This window comes from Wyeomyia smithii, chromosome 2 (genome assembly GCF_029784165.1).
Source record: "Wyeomyia smithii strain HCP4-BCI-WySm-NY-G18 chromosome 2, ASM2978416v1, whole genome shotgun sequence".
Classification (NCBI taxonomy): domain Eukaryota; kingdom Metazoa; phylum Arthropoda; class Insecta; order Diptera; family Culicidae; genus Wyeomyia; species Wyeomyia smithii.
Genome location: NC_073695.1, coordinates 110,035,320 through 110,057,638, shown reverse-complemented (window position 1 = coordinate 110,057,638; position 22,319 = coordinate 110,035,320). Strand labels below are relative to the sequence as shown.

At 36.6% G+C, this 22,319-nt stretch overlaps 1 protein-coding gene across 1 annotated transcript in view; it reads left to right on the top strand.

Moving 5' to 3' along the window:
* The window catches only part of LOC129724250 (UDP-glucose 6-dehydrogenase), a 36,970-nt gene that overhangs the window by 13,896 nt on the left and 755 nt on the right, over positions 1–22,319 (top strand). The window contains exons 2-4 of the mRNA XM_055678976.1: positions 3,208–3,766; positions 20,594–20,882; positions 20,945–21,759. Coding sequence (XP_055534951.1) covers positions 3,608–3,766; positions 20,594–20,882; positions 20,945–21,759 — 1,263 coding nt within the window. The 5' untranslated portion in view covers positions 3,208–3,607. The remainder of the gene's footprint in view (positions 1–3,207; positions 3,767–20,593; positions 20,883–20,944; positions 21,760–22,319) is intronic.

The window sequence follows — 22,319 nt, the reverse complement described above, 5'->3', positions numbered from 1 at the left end:
ATCAAAACAATGGTCGAAGTGGTCTAAATCTCAATGCTTATAAGTCGGTTTGTTTTCAACCGATCAAAAATCAAGGCAGGTAGCAATCGAATGGAAAATTATACACGCATCCGCTCAAATCCAGGAAAGTGTTGTTTGATTTTGCGAACTACTATACTATTGAAAATTGTCAAGCCTTGTTGAAACGAAAATTACGCGGTCGCTTGCTGGCTTTCCCCAAAAACGTCGACACCATAGTATACCTAGTTAGCATAGCATAGCGGGTTGCGCCAGTATCAGTTGGCTTTCTGAATTTGCTTTCGGCCTAAACAAATCACTTGTCGGTTGGTCACATATCTCAGCAGCAGCACGGTAGCAGCAAACATTTAGATTTGCCTGTTGAGGGTTTCAGCGTTCTTACCCGCGATGAAGCTTTGTTTCGTTTTGGCAACAACACAAGCAAGCATTCTGTGCATTCTGTTCCTGGCAATTATCTAATTTTTTGAATGAGGAAAAAGCTTTTTCAGTGTGTGTTGCCAAAGTGCCTTAATCCCCCACCGTCAGGGCAGCACAAAGGTTGCGATCAGCATTATATTCAATTTTGAATAGCAAGCTGCCTTCTGTAGGGCTACTAAACAAATAATGAAGAGTTTTTTGATTTGAGTACCCATTAGACACAAAAAGTAATAACCAAATAGTAACAGAATAAATGACGGCTATACGCTTGTATGTGTTTCTGCAGGAGAACATAAAACCAAGAACCGCAATGCATGTGCTATCGCGATTTTACTCATTGCATTTGTATTGATGCAACGATCAGGTTCATTTCTGTCCCCTTTATTCACACATGAGCTGAATCTCACCGGTCAGCCTTAAATGTCTAATTAGAACGTTCCCCAATGTTTACTTCAAATGCAAATATGTAATACCGTGTGACCAGAGTTGCCGGAGTTACAAATGTTGTTCTAGATGGGCGCAAGTTTTGTATCATCAAACAGGTCCAAATGAGTTTCTTGAAGCAATGAGTGTTTGTTTTCAACATTGTTGCATCCGCTTGAAAAAAAACAAAAAAACAAAAAAAATGTTTGTGTTTTTCTCTAATGCAGTTCACAGATCGTGATGTGATTTCAAGCCGCGTATGAAGTCTTTGAAATCTTAAACGTTTGCATACTGTGTGACGGGGAAAAATGATGCTCCGCAGCTCTCGTCATATTTTTCTCTCTACTCCGCATGCGTACAACGAAAAAACTAATACACGCACACCGGTTGAATTGGAGATAGAAGAAACTAGTAATATATGCAACATATGCGACAGTATGTCAAGAGACCGTTATAAGATAGTCGTACTCCCGTAACATGTGCAAAATATATGGCAGTATGTATTGTTACTTGACTGGAGAAGAACTTTAATGCTTTTTAAGCTACAAACTATTAAACCTAAAGGGTCAATTTGCGTTATTGCTTTTGAAGTAATAAGGAAAAATTTTGCGAGTACAACCTCCTAGTATTTTCGTTTTGGGAATTTCAGGATTTCGTGGGTATCTAGGATTCAGAATTTTATAGATAAGCATAGCGACATACGTTATCACCACCAAATTATATAAGCCAAAAAAGAGTTTAAGACGGGGTATCGCGGTAATCTTATCAAATATATTTCAGTTGTTATGAGCTATTAGATTGCGCTTTCAAAATCAGCGTTTCGTGAACCCGTCGCATTTATCAGGGGCAATTGGGCAGTTTATTGATAACTCAATTATTCGATATTGTTATATTAATCTGCATTATATTCGTTTTTAATGTTTTTCATGCATAAGGCATTACTAGATTCCAAACGCTGATTATAGTTCGAAACGTGATAGTAGTTTATTCATTTATATATCTCTGTTCATATCTTGCATCACATGAGGATATAAATTCGGTGTTACCGATCCGTTATTCATTGTGCGGTATTTGAATGATATATAACAAAAAACATTATAAAAAAACGTTGTAGAGGACGGAATGGTTCATAATCTCTATAACTATAACTTGGTAGTCTAATTTTAGTGCTCTCGCTTTAACCTTATAGTTCATGCTTTTCAAAAACTGTTTCCCAAATTTCATAAAAGCTATGACAAATCTATCACGTACTATGCCATAATTTTCGTGCACTTGAAAATTTGTGTAACTTGAAAATAGTTTTAATCTATCTAGGGTAGGGAACGGCTTAAGCAGTGGCGCCTATTTTAATCAGTCGAAGAAAGCATGCCTTAAACTCCTGAATTTTGATCAATATCGACAGTTTTAATGATGGAAACGAAAACTTTGATTGTCTAACTGTCTTACGAATATAAGAAATACCGTTAATCACAAAGAAATCTGTCAAAAATCACCATTCAAAACAAATCGACCTATATTGCAGCCATTCAGGAGCCTTTTCGGGTGCTGAAAAAAAAAACGCCTGCAAAACAGATCTGGAAACTGCTTAAAATAGGTTCGGGTGATTGGAATCGTGTCCCTCGATTGGTAACTTTAATTGATTATTGTTAAAGTTTGCTAACTTAGTTTTACAATCTGAAAACAAGTTCTGACAGAGAAAAAGATATATTTATTTATTTATTTATTTATTTTTGTTTGTTTGAATTTCACTCAACACATTTCAGGTATTTCGTCTAAATACACAGGCGGTTCCTAAAGCTGCTTAGAATATGTTCTCGTCCCTATTTTTAATTGCCACGCAACATGTTTTTTTTTCGTTTAACAAAAAAATGCCAAAATTTCAGGATAGGATCTCTAATAAAATCTTTAATACTTACTGTATGATCAATAAATATGTAAAATATCAGATACTATAAATAGGTGCTTCACAATATGGACAATTTTGGATGCATGAACGCTCGACTTTTTTTAATACTATACAGTTTACCTAAACAGATTTTCATTGTTTTGATGAATCGAACCAATTATCCAACTATTATTAGTACGCAATTGTGTAGCAGTGTTTGACAATAATCTGACCTTCTTACTTAACACTTCTGGCATACATGTGTTATCGTTCAAACAAAAGTATCCAAAAACGTTCACGGGGTATGTTTTAAAGTCTGACGTCAAGTGACCACCCCTCTACTCAAAAGCTTAAGACCTCAAGATGATAGCGTTATGACGAAAGAGCAAACAGCTCTCCAAATCAACTTTTAACGTATTTTGCCTTTACTCTACGTTTCGCTTTTTTTCCACAATATCTTCCAGAGATTCGATCGTCGCCGTGATCAGTAGTAAGTGTGCACTCGAGTTTGGTGGACGTGCCTTCAGTAGCGGTAAACTTAAGCTGAGAATACCTGTTCGGATTTCCTGTATCCATACTTCATGCAGTGGATTTAGTGTTACTGACGCACACGGTGGTACTAGTTAAGGGCAAGAAACAGAGAATCTGCTGCCAAAGTCTTGTGATATCCAATAGTTAAATGGGATTCAGTGCTTGCTTGTTAGCTGCAACGGGCGCAAAGAACTTCGTTTGCGTTGCTCAGTGGTGAAGTGTAGTGCGACAGGGTATTAAGAACAACCTTCATGTTCTGATTGCAAGTATCTCCTGATATTTTTACTGGTGTCAAGTGCAGAAAAGTTCATTCAGTAAAATAAATATACCGCAATGGTTATCTCGAAGATTTGCTGCATTGGCGCTGGCTATGTGGGTGGACCCACGTGCAGTGTAATGGCTCTCAAGTGTCCTGATATTAAAATCACGGTCGTTGATCGTAGCTTAGAGCGCATCGCTCAGTGGAACTCCGACAAGCTACCAATATATGAGGTGAGTGTTCTTCGTTCCTTTTTGTATCAATCAATCAATTTTAACTAAGTATATAACGAGATATCAACGTATTTGAAAACGGCAATGTCAATGTCATTTTCCCTGAATATGGAAAATACTTGACAAACATTTTGATTTTTTTATTTATATAGGTTCGATAAATGCTCTAGTATCGCGGCATCGAAAGATACTTGAAAGCGTTGAACTATATCTTTATAACTTCCTTTTCGCGCATCCGTTCGCCATTGCTTGTTCTTGGAAGTCATCGGCACAGCTGCAACAAAAAAAATGTTCACCATGTGTTGTGTTCTTATCAGTGCTAGTTGGAAGTCGTCGTGGCACACAGTGGAGCACTTAGAACACCAAACCTGATCAAAATTATTTTGAAGGTTTTTTTAACTGGAAACGTATCATGGATCGAAAATATAGTATAATAAATAGTTGAGACTAAAAACTTCATGGAATAACCCACCTTTGAGTGATTTGTTACTTTTCTGATGATGTAGTTCGGATTGAAAGGTAGTTTGTTCTCTACTGAACCTTTGTGAATGAAACATAACTGTATTTCAGATCAGTGAGGTTCGGGGTTAACACTATTTTGATTATTAATCAATCTGAGCCTTCAGAAGAATCTGAAGAGTCACTAGTATTATCATCATTGTCCGTGTACGAACATTTCACTCGCAACATTTGCATTGCTTCGGACGAAAAAGTTTGACCGTTTTTCTTGGATTTTGGCCTAGAACTCGTAATCGAAGGATCCGAATTCAATAGCAACCTGTTGAGAATGTCTCAGAACACTCATTCATTACATAACAGAGGTATGTTCTTGTAACTAAGTCAAAAACACTGCCGGAAGCTGAAAAGTTGAAATTTTTCGTTGATTTTCACAATGATTTAACTCATGAGTTCGGATTGGTTCGGATGATCTGATACCACCAGTTTGATCATAAACATACAGTCTTTCATTTGCAATTGACTGTTTACATTGAAACTCATTGATACTTAACTTACCTCATATAATATGACATATAAAAAATCTCATTTACAGCATTTTTGTGTCCCTGGCAATATCGAGACTACCTATAAGCCTTTGAAGTTTACAGATTGATTAAACTAACCTTCTATGACAATCCCCATAGTTGGTTTGATGATAAATCACTACGTTGCACTTGATTGTTTTGAAAAAAAAATGAACGGTACGGGAGCATCGAATGCAACAACAGAAAGCTAAAATTCTATCGATTTCAACCAGCTGTAACGAAGGTTAACAATACTTCTGGATGCCCATACGCTGTCAAAAGATTTAGTAGGTATCACACTTCGAAAAAAGACTATGCAGAACGTGGTTAATAAACTTTTGCTTTTTTGACTTTTGATCAGGTTTTTACTTGATTTACTCCTATGTGTGGCATCCAAATACTTTTTGTTTCTGCTTCGCACTGCCTGCTCGTTTCATCGGTTGCATCTCTAAAATATGGCTTAGATTAGCGACTGCAATTCACTTTTGAGCTGGAAACAGTATGTGTAGCTTAGTGACGGTAGTTACAGAGTTGACTTGTTTTATTATAATAGATATAGCTATTCAACATCACTGTAGCCAGCTAACGAGTAATATTTTTTCTTATACAAAAATTTGCTAAATTTTCAGGCTCAATTTCACTAAATGATGTATGAAATTTTCAAACCGTTTGAATAGTATTCAATCGAATTTGCTTTGATTCTTGTAGGTGTAGCAAAAATAAAATACTTGTGCATAATACTTACGGCATTTTGACATATTTATCAAAATGTTAAGCTTTATATTTTTTGTTTGATGAATATGGGTCAATTTTCTAAGACTATTTCGTGAAGTATGTATTTTAACCTTCAAATTCAAACAGTTGTTTGCCAATCACGGATGGTTTAAAGGAAAACGTAATGCAGTAAAACTATTGTCCATGGCACCAATACTTAAAAGTCAACACAAAAATCCGTTATGTGGCACAACTTGTGGAGAACTAATTCACACGTTGTAGGTCGTCTTTTAAATTCCGATTTGCCAAACGTTTTAAAACTACAGGTCTATTCACGGGTACTGGAATGTTTTCAAGATGCTTGAAGATCTATAAATATTTATTTTGTCAAATCTTCCAGCTGTCCAACATTGTGAACGGCATAATCATATTTGCTTGTTGCTGAAGAGATCAACATAAATACCGTAAATCTAGTTAGTAATACGTCTTTTCAATTTCGTAATGATATAGTTCAGCTTAGGTTATAAATGAGGCTGATCTTCAAAAATTAGTCAAATGATTCGTTTACATTTTGATATTCGTTCATATTTGATTTAATACTCCATTACATATAAAGCCGTTAAGCGCAAATACGTTAAAGATGATGAACGATAGATTTAAATACGTTAAATTTAAATAACGTTGCGTATAATGGACGTTTGGCACAAAAAAAAACGATGGATATAAGAGACTGTAGGTATAAATCATGGAGTTATTTTTTTCGATAGTGATAATGTATGAATAAAATGTAAACACAAAACATTATTCATTATTTATATTATATATAATAGTGTTAGCCTTGATAAATTTTCGGAAAAAGTATGCAAAGTAGTTTAGTAAGACCTACACAGCCCCGAAATTTCACTGTACTCTGAGAGGGTGCTTTTAATCCCTCAGTTGATTTTGCGCGACAACCGTCCTCTACAGTTCTTAACATCTCATCAGGGCTGACCAAATGACCGAATGCTCTTCGATCACTGAAATTTGGTTGGTTTTCGAAAGAAATGCTACAAACATAGGCGCCAACTTTATCTAGATTAACTATGTTGTCTTAATAAATTCTGATCGAGTCACATTTATTTTGTGAATCTTATTCTGAGATAATTTTCGAAGCCTCTAAATGTGCTTACTAAGACAAACCAATTCTCGTCAGTCTATGTCAGTTGTTATGTTCTAAACTGCCATCCTTTTTCAGCAAATGGCCGAATTTCACCTATATATATATTTGTCATATTTTCCCACTCTCCATCTTATCAGGCAAATTAAGAAAATGTAACGTAAAGTGAAAGAGATCTAGATTTAATTGTAAAAAATCACTTTCACAGTTCCTTTTGGTCAACCCCATTTGCATTGTGGGCATCATTGATTTAGTTCGTCAGTAGCAAAGAGAGATGAATTGCAAATAAACGTACTCCATTACTGCGCCGTTCAAAGTACATGTAGAATCCTGACTCCATCAGTTCCGCGTGCTCCAAAGTAAATTAGTACTAGTGATGTCATTTCTGTATATGTGTTAGATACGCCTTTGTATACAGGATTAAATCCTCGCCAAGACTTGAAACAAGTTATTGTTTACTGTATGAGAACAAAAGAGATCGAAATTTTTTCTCTGAGACATCAAATTAGTCTAAGCACATGGAAGTAAGCATTAAGGGGCCATCCACATACCACGTGGACAGCTTTTTGACGATTCCCCCCCCCCCCCCTCAATGTGGACAAATGCCCATATAAGTTCTTTTTTTTGTAAGGACCGTGGACATTACACGACCCCCCCCCTGTCCACGTGGTATGAGGATGGCCCCTAATTGACCTGTTGAGACGGGGGGACTCCTAGCGAATTTCTTTATTCCACTGGGTCAGTGCCAGTCTACCTCTGAAGTAAAGAAACGATATTGATTTACTATGCAAGTGCGATAAAGATGCCAGATAGGTAATTGCGAAAAAAAAATAGAAGTTGAGCCCTAACAAGAGTAGTTCGATTTCTCTGCATATTTTTTAAATATTAGAGCGCAGTGACCGAAAATAAAATCGCTTTTCAATATAGGGTAGCGAACGGCATCGGCAGTGGTTTTATTTGGCAGGTTTCTGCATAAGATTGCTGCAGAAAACCTGCCGAAGCTGTTCGTTATTCTAATCAAACTTCTACCCAGGAGCTTTTACCTGCAAAAGTATTTGAAACTAACTTCAACGAGATTAGATTACTCATAAAAAAATTGAAATAGGAAAGCACCCTGTTACGGTTGCCGACAAAAAATGCGTATTTTCTTAAATTATAGAAAAATGCCAAAAATACTTCAGCTTTCAAGCCGGATACGAATCCAGATAAGATTGTTTAATTATCGACCAAGTTCATTAAGCAGACAGTATGAGCAGTAGGGAAGCGAATCGACCATATCGACCAAGTTTTGTTCAATTAGGTTTCATCAATACAGCTCTACGTAATTCACATTGAAGCTGCTTCCGAACAGATTTAGCATCCTAAATTATAAGAAGATTCTCATAAATTCAGATCCTAAAAAAAATATATAAAAATGTATACTTGTTTTAGATTTCCTCTCACGTGGGGACATACTTTTATCTTAATGAAGTAGTTTATGGTTGATTACTTTTAGATTGCTATGAGATATTTAGAAGTATTTCTCTTTAGAAATTATCTCTTTAAATAGAAGATGGTATAATGCACATTGGAAGGAAACTTGCAATTTTTGAGAGAGAAGAAAATTGTTTTCTCTCTAAGATTAGGATGAACAACATGAAGTCTGGATATCACACATCGATGAAAATTCATTTGTTGCAGATTGGAACAGTTTGGATTTCGTCATGGGCATTTTTCAACTCATCAATTACTCAGAGTTACTAATATGAACGAGGACACAATTGACCTTCAGAATCGTTAACTATTCCAACTTTCGATTTTTCGAAATTAAAAAAAAATAAGTATAGTATACTGATCGAACTCAATAGATGTGCCTCAATGTTCAATCTTCGGTCCAGCCCTGTACAAAATCTTTTATTCTCTGTGTTGACTCATCACTGCGATCAGAGATATTTGATCTATTGTGATCCGGTGTTTTCTGTACACTTCATATTATTGACAGTAGCACTATTGAAACAAGTAATACGTTTATTTGTGAGCTTTACCCTTCCGCTTCAAGCCTGCTGCTTCACTAAACCAAGCCTCTTTGCCTTCTACCAATATCGACTAATTACAATTTCCTGAAGAGAACTATCATAGGTTACTCAACCAGTTTTATTATTTGACAACCAAGTAGGCTGATTCTACTAAGACTTGAACCCACGACCACCCGCTGTCAAAGCGCACTCTATAACTTTGCGGCTACGGAGCTTTCCGCCTTACAAGATATTAGCATCTGTTATTCCTGATATATCTCCAGGATTGACCTGGCCAGACGGACTGTACCATTTCGACCATTTTTAGCCGTCCCACATCTTCACCAATTTATACCGTTTTTGGGTACTCCTCGAAAAATTTTCAAATAAAGCTATTAAAAAGTATTTAAAATTAAAAAAATTATTAAAATTAAAAAAAGTATTAAAATTTATCGGAATAGAAAATAAGTTTCGAAACAGTCAGGAATAAGATAATTTTGTACCTTCCTGTCAGTACCACACCACTGAAAAGGTCATTATCGTGAGGGGTGTGTGACAAAAAATCACGATTGAAAAATGAGACTATGAGGGCCCGGGTTAGTTGTAAGGCAGAATTTGGATCTCTCATGTGACACATTTCACGACCTTATTACCAAAAATAATCCTTTACTAGGTAAAAATTCAACAAATGCTAAGTATTGTACGAAATGAAGTAGGTTCATCAAAGCAGTGAATAATTGTTTGAATGCTTTGATTATTAAAATTTTTCAAAACTTGCATACATACGCATACAAACACACATACGTTCACACCAAACATGCTTATAAAAGCGGATTCTGACTCGCAAAAAATTTAGGTTGAATCTCGGCACAATAGTACGCATGATAACCCAAACATCATCCAAAATTAGAATTACCCTGAATGGTTTTGATACTTAAAATGCGATAAACCGTCTATTCTTTATGTTATCCATCTTTAAATTTGTATGAAGTCATGTAATTCATCAACTACCATTCCAAAACAAATCAAAGTGTCGAACATAATTGCGGTATGACATAATTGCTAGTAGCGCCTCATCACGATAGTCACAGCTACAGGTGGTTTACACAAGCAGACGGTTTATGTGCTTACTTTTTAGCGGAAACAAGTAAACAATATCAAAGGAAATCATTGGAACGGTAGACTTGAACTCTACTACCCCGTGCAATTTTATTTAGTCATTCATGGCCAAGGCCAACAAACTATGACCTAAGCAAGCACATTACTCACTTGTAAGCAGAAAGTTTTATAACCAATTCGCTGAATGATGACACCCAACACTTTAGAGGATGTGTAATTTTTGTACATATTTTTGAGCCGAAATTGTGCGGTTTTTAGTTTAATAGCACGTGTTCCATACTAGTCGAGAGATTTGTATCTTTGATGACACCGTGTTTTTGACATAAAAATTTCCTGTTTTTTCTGGGCTGGTCAGAGTCCTTTTTATATTTTTGTTTAGAATTTTGGTTGTAGATTCTTCGTTTAGTTTTAATACAATACTCTCCTAGCATACTAAAAGAATTAGGCATACATTATTTGAGTATCGCACAAGTTGAATACTAAACGGTAGTGGTAAAGACGTCGGTTTCGCTCAATGCGCCCCATCGAATTCACTTGTACATACCTAGGTGGACACAGACTGACGACCGGTTGACTATAAATTTCAATTCTGAGCTGTTAACGATTTGTTGCTCTAAATATCGATGTACACAATCTGCTTTGAGCCAGTGTCTAACGAAAGTAATGATTTATGTAGTGATAATATGATGGACTGGGTCGATGTTTTGAAAACAGTGCTGTTAACATATTTGTTTGATCTCTAATTAATATGTGTATTTATAGCGTATTGGTTATATTTATATTAGATAACTAACTTTGTTGTTTAATTGTGATATTATTGGTTCTGCATTAGGAAATGTTACATTCGTTAAGTTACATTAGTCATTGTAGAATAATCTGCATCACAGGTATAAACTTTCACTACATTGTATACACTAAGGTCGCTTTTTACGCGATTTTTTACGCGGTTTTTTTACGCAGATTCCGGAATTTACGCGGTTTTTTTACGCGGATTCCGGACTCTACGCGGTTTTTTACGCGGCACGTATCCCCCGCGTGAAAAGTGACTTTAGTGTATACTGTTCCCAGAGTAACCTTTATAGCAAGCAAATGATTCATCAGTTCGGGAGAGCAATTTTAACGACGTCGCTAATGCATTACTCAATGTAAATATAAGCACGCGGTTAAATCAACGGTGTAGTATGCATTTGAAAATTGGGAATAACCTAACGCTAGAATAGTAGACAAAGGGCAGTCAAACTGCATGGTTTTGTTACCAACATACTATCGTGTGGGTACATTATATAGCACAGCACTACGTTATGTCACATGTAGAGATTTGGGTAGACGAAAGCTCTCAGGCGGCATCTGTGTAGAGATATTGGTTCCTAGTTGTCAAATGAGTAGAGTGAGGATGGGATGCCAGCCCCCTGGTAGCTTCAGCAGTGACTGCATATATTATTGGTTCTCGTTTTGGTAGATATTCTTGCTTTGATCACCGAATCAGATAACTGTGAACTGTTTATGCACATATAGTTCAAAATAGCAGAGCAGAGGGATAAAAGCGTAAACGTCTGCCGTTTATCATTCTTATATAAATTATCTACAATTTGTATTTGGGGATAGGCAACCGATATATGTGATAAATGATGATTTTCGAATGCAGCTCTCCGATTGCAATGCAGATTTATCATCTAAAACAGCGGTTCTCAACCTTTTTTTGTCCGCGTACCCCTTGGCGATATTTTTCATATCGATTGTACCCCGTGGCTTGGAATGTTCTCGCAGAGTGGGAGAAAATAGTGGTAGATCATTTTGTGGTAGTCTAGTTCAGGTTTCAAATAGAACTAAGGTTTGTTTGATTGCTACAGTCATATTTTAAGAGCAAGATTGAACAATGAATGGAGTATTATAAAGAAAAATTGCTTTGTCCGCCATTACTGATTTTTTTTCGCGTATCCTGGGTTGAGAACCACTGATCTAAAAGATGCTTTTCAACGTACTGCATTTTTACCTGCAACTTTATTTTGTATTCCAATCGCTAATATGATCTTAAGAGTAAAAAAGCAATGTATTACTCAATATTTTGATTGTGTTTGAGTCATTTCAGGTCAGATGTCCTGCAAAACAAACACCAAATTCAAAACCTAAACAAAAATGAATTGAATTTTCTCTTGTAAGTTTAGTAAAGCGGGTAATGTATGTAGTTTCGCGGGAATGCGAAGATGAACGGGAATAGAAGGTGTGACTAGAATTAGAAAAAAAAAACAACGGAGATTGCGGGTTCGAGTCCCGTCTGGACAAGGGAAATTTTTTTTTAATTCTAGTCACACCTTCTATTCCCGTTCATCTTCGCATTCCCGCGAAACTACGAACATTACCCGCTTTACTAAACTTAAAATGTAAGTCAATATGACAAAAAATGAAATTAGTTCGTAAAGTTTTCTCTTGTAATTTTTGTTGTTGAAAATACACAAAAAGTTTTTAAAAACTATAAAGAAGCTTACAAAAGTTTATGATGTGAAACGTTTCTAAAATCCTGAAGAAGTCGGTTGCAAAATAATCCTGAATATAACTTTCTTCATGTAGGAAAATATTCTAAAAATATCTCTGAAGGACGAAAATAGGCAAAAGATATGAAAGCGAGCACAATTACAAATTTTTAACCTTTTTTTAATCAAAAATAAAACTAAATTTTGTCAACAAAAGGAAATTACTTTCAAAAACAGTTGAGACCAAAACGAAAATAATAATTCATTATTTAAATAAACATATAATTTACAAATGGTAGTCGATAAGTTACAAATTGTAGGCGATTGTCATTTTCAAATTTTCATACACGCATAGGTAAAAAAAAAAAATATAGCTCCTAACACTTTTTAAGCCTAAAACGCATTAAAACAAAATACTCTCGAGCATATATCCTTGTGGAACTTTTGGAAGCCAGAACAGTTAAAAAATAAAATATTCAGCCATAATGCCAAAAACGCATAGAACAATGGACAGACCACAACAATAATTAACGCCTTCAAAACCAGAAAAAATCAACAATGGAAATTATTGTTTAAGACGCTTTAATTAGACGGAAAAGTTTAAGTTTTAGTTCTGTATGGTTTCCCTTATTGCGACCAGAATCGTTGATCTATTGTGAGATAAGCTCGGATGTTTGCTGTATTCTGTAGCACTTCTATTATTAGCATATATTAGAAGAGACATGCTTATTGTTAATCCGTGCTTGTGTGTAACATGATTTCACCCTTCTATTTACACGCTTACTTCTTATAATTTATAGTAGAAGTTTCGTTGGGTGTTCTTTTGATCAGTTTTATTATAGGAAGTCACATCAAGGTATTATAGAGAATTCATCGCAAAGAAAGTTGTGGAGGAGCCGGAGAATAAACTCGTAACAAGTCCTTTTTGACATCGAATGGCCTGATACTACTATCATTCGAACCCACGACCATTCGCTTGACAAAACGGACTCTGAAACCTTGCCGCTATTCAGTTTAAAATAAAATTTGGTAAAAAATTGGCCAAAAAGGGCTGAAAATGCTTCTTAGGTAAAGAAGAAACTGGAGAAGAGGGAAAATCGTCTAAAACTATTTTAAAAATTACTCTGAAAAAACGGGAAAAGCAAACTAGGTATTACGAACTAACTAATAGTGCTCCCAAAATCCAGAAAAAATAACAAAAATACAGAAAATGATTTTTAATTTGTTTCAGATAATAAAGTATGTTTAGCGAGAGCAGAAGACTAATGGTTGAAGAACACTTCTAATTAAAAGAAAAGGGTAAACCAGGAATCAATTCCAAATTCAGCCAAGAGTGGATCTATAAATGGATGAGGCTGAAAGACATAACTAATTTCAAATTGAGCTGAGCTGGAACTGCCTTAAAGAATTAAAACAAAGTTAAGAAAAATGTTTTTAAATTTGCCAGAAAAAAAACCCAAAGTACCTTTGCTTCCATGAGAAAACGTAAGAAAACATTTGAACATTAGCGTTTTGTTTCATACGCATTTCAGAACCTATGCAAATTCTTAAATGTATGGTTTTTTTACGCGGATTCCTGAATTTACATGTTTTTTTTACGCATCATGTACCTCCCGCATCAAAAGAGACTTCAGATTATATATTTCCTCAGTCACAGTGATTCATAAATCAAATGCTGATACAATAATAAACAAGTCACGAGCTTGAACAAGTAGGTAACAAAAATACATTTTCTTTTCTGCTGGACGAATATAGTAACAGCTAGAAATATTCAGAGGGGGAGATGAGTGGTGATAATGTTATGAACCAAACGAACGAAAAAGATAACAGCAAATTGACGGGTATTGCGATCAGGTATAATAAAGAACGTGTACGATTTTCTTGTTCTATCTATCTATGTTTCTATCTATCTGACTCTCTTTCTCTCGTTCCATCTCTCTCTCTCACCAACAAACCAGATTTGAAATTCATATCCTAGTAAGGTGAATATTTTTCCTAGATTATGTAGCATTTGACCCTTCCAAAAACGTAACAGTCAAATTTCTAGTGTTTAAAAAACTATTACATCTGGTAATACCAGATTCAAACAAAAACAACATAAACTTATCACTTTTTATTACGTTTTTTTTTTCAAAGTATTCCAGATGACCAGAATTGATGATTTTCCACGGTTATACTATCTTGGATTGTATGCTTTATTCAATGCCTGAGTGATTTTAATGTAAAGTTTTGAATATGTTGATTTGAAGCTAATGAAAACAGGTTTATTTTGGCGTTGTAACGTCACCAAAAACATGCTTCATGGAAGCCACTTACTTTTGATTAAACTAATATTTCTCTTAATTCTTTCTCTTCATACTCAAAAAAAAAATCCATTGATTATAATACAGCTCATATTGCAAGCAGGTTAAGCGTTGTAACGTCACGATTTTTTGTATAGTCTAATAATATATTTGATGCGTCTTACTAAGTTTATTTTACACTCGTAATACAACTGAGATTATTGTTTTAAAATGAGCGTTGTAATGTCACGAAAAATTTTCAAAAATAGATTTAGTCAGTTATCGCTAGTCTCAACGCTATTGTAATTGGAAGAGAATCAGATGAGGCCCCGCGATCTTCGGACAACTGCACTGTCGGTAGTAAGCGGACTCTGGATAACTTCGTCGTAGAACCCGTTACCAACAACATCAAAGAGAAGTTCTGGCTGTATATATCTAGGATTCGGCCTGATTTCTCTTCGGAATCTCGCCTATCTCGAGACCGACAACGACCCCGTCGTTGTCAAGTTTGTTCCGAAGGACAGGGATATTAGCACTCTTGCGTTCGTGTTCTTTAAAATTGGAGTTGATCCATCCCTAAAGGCCAAGGCATTAGATCCAGAAACCTGGCCGGAGGGTACTCTCTTTCGCGAATTCGAAGATTATAAAGCACTGAAAACTGCTGAAAAGCAAAAAATCAACGACACCGCAATTGCGATCCCAGGTTTCGTCTCCAGTAACGCCATAGTCGGATCTAGGGAGGGGCCAGGAGGGCCATGGCCCCCACACTTTGGAATCTCCACAGAAGTTCACTTCCAACAAAAAATGATTTCCGCGTTAATGTTTCGGATCTTCGCTATGATATCATAGTTTTTACGGAGACTTGCGACCATAGTCGCAAATCTAGTTCACATTCACTCAAATTAACCAGATTACCCACCAGAACAATCGCATTTTGGACCTCTGCTTTGTGAGCGCCCAGGACACGGCCCCATATTTGTGATCCCGTTCCATTGGTGAAAATAGTCTCCTTCAACCAACCTTTATTAGCTACCATAAACGTCTAATTAAAACGCGATCTTGACACTGCATCCGCTACCGTATCTTACGACTTCCGCGATGCCGACCACCAGAGTATCGCTGAGTTTTTCTCTGAGCTCGACTGGAGCTCCATTTTAGACTCCGTCAATGCCGAAGACACCTCTCAAACTCTCTCCAATGCATTGGCCTATGCCATCGACCGATACGTCCCGAAGAAGAATTAGTATCCTGTGCCCCGACAGCGGTGGCAAACGAGAGAACGTCGGCAGTTGAAATCTGATGAGAGAGTCACCTTGAAAAAATTTACTTATCAACGTACATTGTAAAATCCAGTGATTCAGTGAACCAGCTAATGCTGGCTTCACCTGTTTTGTACGTAACCATCAGTGATGGCACCGGGTTGCTGAAACGTCATTATACGAGAATCTCTTTGTGCTGTTACCAAACTGTTCGAGCAGGGTGGCCACTCTACCGGGAAAAACGGAAAAAAGCCGGGAATTTCAAATCACCGGGAAAAAATTACGGGAAAACCGGGAAATTAGGCTTCACGCCGGGAAAATTATCTTCCTTCATGTCCGCCGTTTTATTTGTTCAACAGTTTCTGAGGAAATGTCAACATTAAAACCTGTTTTTTGCACGATGACCTAACTGGCATGATTCTGCCGGTTAGGGGAAAGCTGGTTGTTGGTTTCAGCCAAAGTCGACAGCGGCTTCGCAGCAAGATCTGCGTTAAATAGGTTCAGGCTTGGTCAGGTGGATAAATTTACTGTTCCGTAACATATATTGTCAGATTTTTAAAGAAGTCAAAAAGCAATCAGAGTCGCGTATTGAAACTTCTTGTGAATAGTGTACGACATCGCCTTAAGTAGAATCCGGTCAAAAATCAGATAGGACCGGAAACTTCGAGTCTTTGTACTTCTCGGTTTTTGATATGATTTTAATCACAAGCAGCACATTTATATTGCGGATCATTTTAAATGCATTTGCAAGTGACATACTTTAAAGAGAATGTATATAAATATTTTTAACAAACTGTGTTCGTCTGTCATGTTGCGGAAACTAGGTCAATATCTGCTGAAATTTCGTTAATAATATAAATAATCAAGACTGTTTTTTAAACATTTTCCACATTAAGTGTTTCTCAGAAAAAATTAGTTTTTTTTTTCTGTGTTCGACCTTTTGACTACTGGAATTTGTTGGGGAAAGACGTTACCTTGAGGAGCTATTTGTTAAAGATTTCTCGGATTTTTTCTATATCAAAAACAAACTGTAGCCAATAATATTGTTTTCAAATTGTTTATTCAGAGTGTCGGTTGAATTTTACGGACCATGATAAAATTTCTTATACATACATTCTATTGGTTCCAGCTCTAAAATTTTGTAAGTCCCAGGACCGAAGTTTTTCAAAAAAAAAATTGTTTTGAAAGAACAGATCTCAACGTTTCATGCATTTTGCAAAATGCATCTTGACAGTGTTATGTGCATTTTTTATTGGTCACTCTGAAGCTCTTCTTCCCAAAGTCCGCTTGAAAATTTGTCTAAGGACATTTTTCGAAAAGACAAAACCCCATTGCCCCAACTCTTAAATTTATCCGATGCATTTCATTGCTCGAGAGTAGCTTGAGAGTAGCACTGCAAGCTCGATTGTCAACGATTTGGAGATAAACAGGGCGGAAATTGTGCAGTAGATCACTATGAAGGTACTTGCTAACGTCGACAAACAGATAAAAACGATGAATGAGAAATGTTTTTCATAGTTTTGTAACACTATTTTTGCAAGGCATAAATAAGCATGTGAAAATTGTTTTTTTTTTCTCATATGTTTTAAAAAGAAAACACCGGGAAATTTTATTAAATATCATCGGGAAAACCGGGAAATCGAAAATTGATATTGAGTGGCCACCCTGTTCGAGCTCATCATCATGAAGCCTTTGCTCGCTCACTGTAAAGCTTTTATTAGCACTGACCAATATGGATTTACTGCCGGTCGCACCATCGCAACTAATTTGCTTTATCTCACTTCGTACATCAGTGACAGTATGGTGAAACGTGACAAGACGGATGTCATTTACACTGACCTGACACATACTTTCGATAAACTGAACCATCGCATAGCCGTCGCAAAACTTGCCAATCTTGGAATCAACGGGAATCTTTTATTATGGTTTCAATCGTACCTTACCGCTCGCCGTCTAACCGTTGCTATAGGGATTTCCAATATTCTTATTTTGACACTACGTCTAAAATACCGGAGGGAACGTACTTAGAAGCGTTTATTTTCCTGCTCTATTTTAAAGGTGTGAACCTAGTTATTAAGGGATCACGGTTGTCTTACGCAGATGACCTCAAACTCTATCTTCAAGTTTACAAACTTCCGTTGACGTCAGTAGATATTTTCGCCGATTGGTCGATTTCTCAAATCGTTATATTGCGCATTATCTCGCTCTATATTAGAGTATTCCTCGGTTGTCTGGACCCCTTATTACAGAAATGGCGTGGAAAGAATAGAATCAGTTCAACAGCGCTTTTTGAGGTGTGCTCTTCGTAAAATGCCATGGACGGATCTCTTTCGTCTACCAAGCTATGAAAGTCGCCTGCTTATTAATACGTTTGGAGCCTCTGTCTGTCCGTAGAGACACGGCCAGGACATTGTTTATCACAGCCCTTTGGCAAGGCCGCATAGACTACCCTACTCTCTAAGGACAAGTGAATTTTAATGTGCAACCTGCGAAACAATTCGATGCTACGATAGCCTGCCCAACGGACTAACCACAGCATTTATGGCGCAGAAGTTGGTTCCCAAATATTATTCAACAGAGTATCCGCTCGGTTTGATTTTATTTATATCGAATGATTCTCCGTCGGCGATATCGCTTATTTTTGACTAGTTCAAATGTAATATTGTTGTATTCGCGTTTCGTTATAAGTATTGACTCTCTAAAGATATTTTTTTTATTGTTAGCTTTAAGTTACACCATTGTGGCACCTGCTAGCCTGTTGGTGAATAGATCAAATAAATAAAAAGAAGAAATCGTTTCAAAAATTCAAAAAAAAAGAGTTTTTAACTTCAAGAAGTCCGACACCTCAATTTCTCCCCCGTTGTAACGTCACGCTACGTTTTCACTTTCCGAAGTGCAACAAAGCAAACAAATTTCTTATACATCGTTCTTATAGAAAATTTTGTTGAATAATCTGTAATAATATTTTAGGGTTTCCTGGTTAGAGCAAAATTATGCAAAGATACAAATGGACGATAAATACAAAAAAAAACATTGTAGTTTGGACTCGTGAATGTAATTCAAAAGTTACCAACAGAATGTATGGAAAAAAAACTGGATTTACTGATAGGAGGATTAGGAAAGGTTTTTATTGTGTAATCACAAAACTTCAATCGTTTTACGGTAATTTGCAGTTTGCTAACAAAATTTTTTATCACTACTTAGACTGCTGTCCGTTAAAATAAACGAAACTGGAATGGCAGTATAGAACTAAATCAATTTTCGGTGTTATAATTTCTAACTTTTGGAATTGTGACAGATTTAAGCTCAATATACGCAAATAACCTTCCAGTTGGTCACGAGGTACGATGCTGGCCTAACAAGCCAGTCGTCGTAGGTTCGAGTCTCAGCTCAGGAGATACTGTTAGTGTCAGTAGGATTGTCGCACTATCCCCGCAATTGTCCTGTACATTAACCAGTTGGTTGCGAAGTCTGTGTATAGTAAACAGAAGGTCACGTTCCGCACCGGAATGTAGCACCAAGGCTTTGATTTTGCTTTGCTATACGCAAATAGAACACTCAAATATCTGAAAGCTTTAAAAAAAGTTGCACAGTTCATTTTGCATTTTGTGTATGTTTACCTTTTTCATCAAAGAAGCAAAACTTATGCCAAGAGCTACCATAGCGATGCGAAGTTTGGTGTTGTGTTGATTTGGTGTAGACTTCACAGTCAAGTGTTAGTTCTACATGACTCAAATAGGAGATTTTTTAAAAGACTTATTGTTCGCAAGCTACAGTAACTATTCGCTAGCTAAGTGCTTTACAACTAGGCGATTGCAACTTGGCATTTCATTCAAGTCACATTCTGCTATTGAAATTTGACCTTTTTTATTAGTTTTTGGACACATACTTTGCAACCAACAACTAGTGTACAGGATAATAGCGGGGCTTACGGTACGATCCTATTGAAACCAATAGCCTTCTCCCAAGGTGGGCCTTTTTATAAACGACGACTGGCTTGTTAGAACAGTATCGTACTTTAGTATAAGCTGGAATGCTGAAGCTAGTGTTTTATATGTTACTGTCATAACGAATTAGGGGAATATGAAAAAAATGAACTAATTTGAGGACGTTTTTCAAAAAAAAGATAAAAAATGATAACATTTTTTATTAAAACATGTGCGAACGTCACAAAATTCACTTTTGCCATTCATTTTCAAGTGTTTATATTTAAACGCATTAGAAAACTAACAGATTTCACGCTATGACTTAATGACACTTGATAATGTGTTTGTTTGTTGTTGGTTGAATGATCCGCTATATCTCCAGCTGATGGAACGTTTTTGCCCAATACTGAATCGATTATTTCTCCTTCAGTTAAAACCTTATGCCTGAGTGTCCTTTTTATTTATATATTCATTTAATTTTTTGCTTGTTACATACAGGTCAGGCTTATTACCCTTTCAAAACTATAACTCAAAATGTTAAAGATATACTTTATGAACGCATGTATACGCCGCCATTGCCTTGAATTTTTACTCTGTTTTTGGTTGCAGTTGAAATGTCAGATCAGCTAGCGAGCGGCATTCGTCCCCAGCCCAGTTAGCGAACGAAAATTGTAATAATGCAACATTGGAAATCGAAAACGTTTCCATTGAATTTCTGTTATCAATATTTGATATCATTCAATGTTTTCAAATTTGTAATTTTGTATGATTGATTTGATGCAAAGAATTACTTACTTTACTTTGAGTGATGCTACTATTAACTGTTATTTTAAACCCAATTTAAAATTAGAAATATTAATGAAACGTTTTTTTATCATTTTAAGCCTGGTTTGGATGAGGTTGTCAGACAGTGTCGGAATCGAAACCTGTTTTTCTCGACGAACATCGAGACGGCAATCCAAGAAGCGGAGCTGATTTTTATATCGGTAAACACACCTACGAAAACCTACGGTAATGGCCGAGGACGTGCGGCTGACCTTAAGTACGTGGAAGGCTGTGCTCGGATGATTGCTGAAATGTCGCAAAACAGTAAAATTGTTGTCGAAAAGAGTACCGTACCAGTTCGCGCGGCCGAAAGTATTATGCATATATTAAAAGCCAATCATAAACCAGGTTAGTTATGAGCAAACAAAAACGGTATTCTTGTTCTGTAGATAATGAAATTCTTATTTCAGGTGTAAAATATGACATTTTGTCGAATCCCGAGTTTTTGGCTGAAGGCACTGCCGTTGAGGATCTACTTATGCCTGATCGAGTATTGATCGGCGGGGAGGAAACGCCTGAAGGAAAGGCCGCTATCGATAAACTATGCTGGGTCTACGAACATTGGATACCGAAGAAAAACATTCTAACCACCAATACCTGGAGTTCCGAGTTGTCCAAGTTAGCGGCGAATGCATTTCTTGCACAAAGAATATCTTCCATCAATTCGCTTTCCGCCGTATGTGAAGCCACAGGCGCTGATGTCTCCGAAGTGGCGCGAGCCGTTGGGCTTGATTCAAGAATAGGTCCAAAATTCCTGCAAGCTTCAGTTGGGTTTGGAGGCAGTTGCTTTCAAAAAGATATTCTGAACTTGGTGTACATATGCGAAGGGCTTAATCTTCCAGAAGTTGCTGCGTATTGGCAGCAAGTTATCGATATGAATGAATATCAAAAAGTACGATTCTCTCAAAAAATCATTGAATGTCTTTTCAATACTGTCACCGACAAGCGGATATCTATATTAGGGTTTGCCTTCAAGAAAAACACTGGGGATACACGAGAAACCCCTGCCATCACCGTGTGTAGAACGCTGCTTGATGAGGGTGCTCAATTAAATATATACGACCCGAAGGTTGAACCGGAGCAGATAATCGCAGATTTAACCCATCCCAAAGTTGCCGAAAGTCCAGAACAAGTGAAAAAAGCGGTGAAAATTTTTTCTGATCCATACGATGCAGTGCACGGTACTCATGCGATCGTGATTTGTACCGAATGGGATGAATTCATTGTAAGTATCACTAATCCGTATTTTTCAGAACAAGCTTTAGGGGCAAGCTGGGAAACTTTAATAAGTTTTTCCATGGCACTGGGATCATTTTTGTGGGAAGTTTGTGGGTGTAACAAAATTGCTACTTATCTAAGAGCTACTTATTAGCTTTGATTTCATATGACAACGTAACTGATTCGAAGTTGATGAATTCAAACGACAATTACTTGACAGCGACGCAACTAGCATGGAATGTTAAGTGAAAGTGGCGCCTAGCTTTGTTACTACCATACAGGTCCAATAATTATTTTGCTGTCGGTGATGGGCGACATATTATTGTCTAGAAAAGTATGTTAAATCTTGGAAACTACACTTTAAAGTGCAATAATGTTTATTACTAAACGCAACAGACCGTACCAAAAAACAGTATATTGGATTTAAAAAAATCACGTGTTAACCATGTTCTTGCACCGCAAGATACTTGGATAAGGGCAAGGTTATAGGCTACTGAAGCGGGTGCTGGATATTACACCTCTCAGCGTTCATATCTAAACAATACGCAATCTTTTTAACCTCACTTC